General features: G+C 62.4%; 1 protein-coding gene across 1 annotated transcript; it reads left to right on the plus strand.

Moving 5' to 3' along the window:
- Nucleotides 1-123: 123 nt before the first annotated feature.
- On the plus strand, nt 124-5494 carry VAV1 (vav 1 guanine nucleotide exchange factor; the record flags this gene model as incomplete). Its single annotated transcript, XM_010284320.1, has 15 exons — nt 124-209; nt 498-630; nt 981-1090; nt 1201-1302; nt 1985-2082; nt 2443-2465; nt 2553-2646; nt 2699-2835; nt 3352-3417; nt 3592-3623; nt 4085-4201; nt 4290-4377; nt 4491-4605; nt 5212-5360; nt 5441-5494. Coding segments are annotated over 15 exons (1404 nt in total), but the record flags the coding sequence as incomplete, so codon positions are not given.
- Nucleotides 5495-6147: the final 653 nt, after the last annotated feature.

Raw genomic sequence — 6147 nt, forward strand, 5'->3', positions numbered from 1 at the left:
TTTCCCCCAAATCCCCGTATGTCCCATGTCCCCCATATCCCCAAGTCCCCCCGTGTCCCCCATATCCCCATGTCCCCCATGCATCCCCCATGTTCCCCACATCCCTGCTGATCTCCGGCACAGCCACAGTCCCTGGCGCAGTTCGGGCGCCCCAAAATCGACGGGGAGCTGAAGGTCTCCAGCACCGAGCGGCGCTCCAAGGTGGACAGGTGGGATGGGGCGAGGGGGCACCATGGGGACACCATGGGGACACCTACGGGGACATGGGAACACCACAAGAACATGGGGACACCCACAGGGACATGGAGACACCACAGGGACACCACGGGGACATGGGAAAACATGGATCTCCATGGGGACACCCACAGGGACATAAGGATGGGAACATAGGAACACCTTGGGGCCACCCTTGTCACAAAGCAGGGGACTGGGGCAGTGTTGGGGACACCCAAAGGCACATGGTGGCCTTGGGAACTCAGTGCCACCCCTGTTCCCAGGTATGGCTTCCTCCTGGACAAGGCCCTGATCATCTGCAAGCGCCGTGGGGACTCCTACGAGGCCAAAGATGTCGTGGACCTGCAGAGCCACCAACTACGGGATGGTGGCCTCGGCCCCTGTGACAGCAAGAAGGTACTCGGGTGTCCAGGTCCCTGGTGGGCCCAAGCATCCAGGTCTGGTGGGCCCAAGTGTCCAGGTCCTTGATGGACCTTTTGAAGCCTGGTGGACCCATGTGTCCAGTTCCCAGTGGCCCCAGGTGTCTTCTTCCCAATGAATCCAGTTGTCCAGGTCTGGTGGATCCCAGAATCCTGGTCCCTGCAGGACACAAGCGTCCAGGTCTGATGGACACAGGCCTCCCGGTCCTTGGTGTACCCAAGTGTCCAGGTCCTTGGTGGACACACTAAAGCCTGGTGGCCGCAGGAAAAAAAAAAGGCAGTGACCCCAGGCGTCTGGGCGCTGCTGACCCCCACCCATGTCCACAGTGGACCCACACCTTCCTGCTCATCGACACGGCTGGGCTGCAGGGCTACGAGCTCTTCTTCAAGACCCGTGAACTGAAGAAGAAGTGGCTGGAGCAGTTCGAGATGGCCCTGTAGGTGCCCCTGCACCCTGGGGTGGGGGCACTTGCCCCACTGGGGGCTGGATAACCCTGGGGAGGCCGATTTTCCCCCACCAGACCCAGGTCGCCCTATCTCTTGCCAGCTCCAACATCTTCCCCGAGCATGCCCTGGCCGATGGGCATGACTTCCAGATGTTCTCCTTCGAGGACACTACATCCTGCAGGGCCTGCCAGATGTTGCTGAGGTAAGACCCCAAAATTATGTCCCCCACTACCCTGGGGGGACAATGGGGGACAGGGTGACCTGGAAGATGGGGTTGGAGGGCTCTGGAAGAAGGGAAGACCCTGGAGAGGTCATTAGAGATGGGATGAGGCCTTCATGGGGCAAGACCTGGGTGAGTTGAGGCCAAGGAGGGTCAAAGCTCGGGTGGGTCAAGGTCTGACCTGGTAAAGAACTGGGTAGTCAAGTCCTGGGTAGGCCGAGGCCAGCATGGGTCCAGCCCAGCTGGGCCATGCCAATGTGAGTCAAGTCTTGGGTGAGTTGAGGCCTGGGTGGGTCAAGGAGCTGATGGGTCAAGCCCTGAGTGGCCCCAAGGCCAAGGTGGGTCAAGAATTGGGTGGAGGACAACAAGGTGGGTCAAGACCAGAGTGGGTCAAGGCCTGGGTGGGTCGAGTCCTGAGTGGGCCAAGGCCAAGATGGGTCAATCCCTGGATGGGTTAAAACCAAGATGGGTTGATCCTAGCGGGGCCAAGGCCAACATGGGCCAAGAAGCTGGTGGGTCGAGAACTGGTTTGGCCCAAGGCTTCAGGTGGGTCTAGGATTGGGTCAGTCCTGGGTGGGCCAAGGTGGGTGGATGTGGGTGGGCCGAGATGTCCCCATGTGCTGATGGTGTCCCTGTGTCTCCCCGTGTCCTGTTGTCCCCCCAGGGGCACGTTCTACCAGGGCTACCGCTGCAGCCGGTGCCGGGCCCCTGCACACAAGGAGTGTCTGGGGCGGCTGGGGACCTGCGGCAGGAGCGGGGCCGGTGAGAGGCATCATGGGATAGTGGGGGAGTGGAGCATCATGGCATTGAGGAGCGGGGCACTGTGGGATGGGGGACTGGGGCATAGTGGGATACATGATGGCTGACATGGAGTAGGGCATTGTGGGATACAAGATGGCTGGCATGGAGCCGGGCATTGTGGGATACAAGATGGCCAACATGGAGCAGGGCATTGTGGGATAGGGGTGGCCTGGGTGGAGCAAGGCCCAGGTGGAGCCGGGCATTATGGGATACCCTAACGATGCCCACCCAACCCCATAGGAGCCTAATTAGCACCGGGCATTAATTAAGGCAGGGGTTAAACACCCCCCAGTAATGAGTGTTCCCTCTTCCACCCCACAGAGTCGGGCTCTGGCACGAGGAAGGTAACGGCAGAACGGGTCAAAATGGGCTGAAATGCCCCGAACGCGGGGGGACTAACTGGGACTAACGGGGGTCTCGTTGCTCCCCAGAACAAGTCGCAGCGGCCGGGCCCCAAGAAGGAGCGGGGAGACCTGGGTGAGGACAGCGATGCCTGGGTCCACGTGTTTGGGGGGCAGAAGGAGTGTCCGTGCCCCGATGCCGGGCCTCACCCCCGCATCGTGTATCCTCCTTCCAGGGTTGCCCAAGATGGAGGCCAGCCAACCCTACAGCGGCATCCCACCGCCGCCGGGGGGGCTGGGGCCTGCCCTGCGCCTCAGCGCCGGGGACGTCGTGGAGGTCACCGTGGCCGAGGCTGAGCAGCTCTGGTGGCAGGTGGGGACGGGACCCTCGTGGTCATGCTGGGAGGGACCTCCAGTATGGGGCAGACCACCATGGCCACGCTGGGAGGGATCTCCAGTATGGGGCAGACCACCATGGCCACGCTGGAATAGACCCTCATGATGGGCTGGGACAGACCCCAAGGTCCATGCTGGACCCCCATGGTGAGCTCAGACCACAACGGCCATGATGGGCTAGACCATGATGAGTTGGGGAGCCATGGTTGGGTTGGGCCCCCATGATGGGGCTGGGCCAGAGGCCCAGAGCCATGTTGGATCCCCACCGTGGGGCTGGACCCCCATGGCCATGCCGAACCCCCACAATGGGGACAAACTTCCACCATGGAGCTGGACCTCCACGGCCATGCTGACCCCCTGCAACGGAGATGGGCCAGACCCCCACAATGGAGCTGGACCCCCATGGCCAGGCTGAACCCCTGTGGTCCCTCCAGCCTCCTGGGGAGCAGGGGGACCCCCCTGCCCCCCCGGCCCCATGGTCCTTCATCCCCAGGGCAGGAACATGACCAATGGTGACCTGGGCTGGTTCCCTTGCGCCGCCGTGAGACCCTTCATCTGTGTGAGTACGGGGACCCCAACCTGTCCCCAGGAGCCCCTGCACCCACCCTGATGGCCCCAAGATGTTCAGGGTGTCCTGAGATTTGGGGGGGTGTCTGTGGGATATAGGGGGGGTCCCAGAGGAGTCACCTTCTGCCCCCCCACCTTGATCCCCAACTCCGCTTCTCTCCCCCAGGTGCCACTGCCGGATCTCTCCGTCTACCCCTGGTCAGTGTTGGGGTTCCCCATAGCCCCTGGGGCACCCCAAATCCTCCTCCAGTCACCCTGTAGCCTCCATGCCCCCCCCCAAATCCTCCCCAGGGCCCCACAAATCCTTTCTCAGCGTCCCCCATCCTTCCTGGCATCACCCCAAATCCTCCCCTGAGCTCTCCATCCTTCCTGCCCCCCACCAAACCCTTCCTCAGGGTCACCATTTTGGCATCAGGGCCCCTAAAATCTTCTTCTGAACCCCTCATCCCTCCAGTGATCACCCCATAGCTCCAGGGCCCCCCCAAATCCTTCCCCAGGGGCCCCCCAACCCTCCTGGTGTGTCTTCCCCCGACATCCTTCACCTGGGTTGCCCCACAGCCCACAGCTCCCCTTCCCTCCCTAAATGCCCTTGAATTGACCCGGGGAGGGGCGGGAGATGCCAGTTTGGGGGCTCAGGACCCCCATCCCACAACCCCCAGGTACGCCGGTCCCATGGAGCGGGGAGAAGCTGAGCAGCTCCTGATGCCCCGCTCTGACGGCGCCTTCCTGGTGCGACAACGGGTGAAGGACGCCGGCGAATTCGCCATCAGCATCAAGTAGGGACCAGGGGCACCTTCGCGGGGGGGACAAGGAGGGTGGAGGGGTGTGGGTCCTCGGCTCAGCCCACCACGTCCCCCCGCCCAGGTACCGTGGGGAGGTGAAGCACATCAAGGTGATGACGGTGGAGGGGCTCTACCGCCTCACTGAGAAGAAGGTGTTCAAGGGGCTGGTGGTGAGCATCGGAGCCCACTTCTCTGCCCGCCCCCCAACCCAGATCTCTGGGTCCTCCCCACATCAGGGGTGAGGGTTGACGGTGACCTTGGGGCTTGACTGTGTCATCCACAGGAGCTGGTGGAGTTCTACCAGCGCAGCTCGCTCAAGGATTGCTTCAAAGCCCTTGACACGGCACTTATGGTGCCCTTCAAGGAGCCCGAGAGCCGGGCTGGTCCCCGGCCACCCAGTAGGACCTGGGGGATGGGGTGGGGTGGAGGTGGTGGGGTGTCTCATTGTGGGTGAGGGTGGGATGAAGGTGGTGGTGGGATGGAGGTGGTGGGGTCCCCCATCAGGGTGGTGGTGGTGGGGTGGGCATGGTGGGGTCCTCTTCCAGTCATGGTCAAGAAGACAGGCTGAGGGGGACCGTTGAGTCACAGAGATGGGACAAGGGATGAGGCAAGGGAACAGCTGAGGCCAAGGGAGAGGAGCAGCCCTGGGACGGGTGGAGGGGGACAAATGGCCGAGGGCGCGAAGCTGAAGGGACAGAGACGAGTTGGGGGTTGAGTCATGGGGTCAAGTCGTTGGTGATGGCCAAGAGATGGGTTGAGGGATCAGCGATGGGATGAGTCAAGGAGGGACGAACGGCCAAGAGGGACGATTTGGGACTGGGCCAAGGGGGACGGCTGGGTTCTGGGGACACCTCAACAGAGGTGGCCAAGGGATGGCTTGAGGGAAGGACCGTGGGACAGTTAAGGGGCCACAAATGGCCACGAGGACCAGGTGGAGGGGACTTGGACGGCCGTGGCGGATGACCTGGGGGACTCGTCTGTGTCTATGTCCTCCCCCTCCCCAGGAGCCGTGCGCAGCTTTGGTTCGGCCAAAGCCCGGTATGACTTCTGCGCCCGGGACCGGACGGAGCTGACACTGCGGGAGGGTGACATCATCCGTGTCCTCAGCAAGAAGGGCCACCCAGGCTGGTGGAAAGGAGAGATCTACGGGCGGGTATGGCCCCTTCCCCACCCCAGGGTCCCCCCCAAGCTCCTCACACCTTCTCCCCCAACATCTCCTCCTCCTCCTCCCAGGTTGGATGGTTCCCCGCAAACTACGTGGAGGAAGATTACTCGGAGTATTGCTGACTACGGACTCCCACCCCATCCCATCCACCACCTTGTGTCCCACCACCTGTATCCCCCCTCAGAGGCCACCACATCCCTCCCTACCCTTCCCCCCGTCATTAATTTATGCCTCTTCCTGCCCAGGAGGAACAATAAATGAGGATGAGGATGAGCCACAGGGTCAGATTCTGCGGGAAGGGACCCAGGTGTCCGAGTTGGGGACGAGGCCACGGGGTTGGTTTTTCCAGGAAGGGACCCAGGCGCCCGGGCGGGCAATGAGGTCAAGGTTGTGCAATCACTTTCTCTGGGAACGGACCCAGGCGACCGGGCAGGGATGAGACCACGGGGTTGATGGCTCCAGGAAGGGACCCGGATGTCCAGGAAGGGATGAGACTATGGGGTCAACATCTCCAAGAAGGGACCCAGATGTCTGGGAAGGGACCCAAGATTATCCAGGAAGGGACCCGGATGTCCAAGAAGGGATGAGACCACGGGGTTGATGTCTCCAGGAAGGGACCCAGATGTCCAGGCAGGGATGAGACTATGGGGTCAACACCCCCAAGAAGGGACCCAGGTGTCCAGGCGTGGGGGCCCCATCACCGCTGTTACGTGCCATGAGCAGCCTCGGGCCTCAGCCCACACCAGGGTGGGGACGAGGGAGGGCTGGGGGGAAG

Source organism: Phaethon lepturus, unplaced genomic scaffold (assembly GCF_000687285.1).
Source record: "Phaethon lepturus isolate BGI_N335 unplaced genomic scaffold, ASM68728v1 scaffold47353, whole genome shotgun sequence".
NCBI classification, from domain to species: Eukaryota; Metazoa; Chordata; class Aves; order Phaethontiformes; family Phaethontidae; genus Phaethon; species Phaethon lepturus.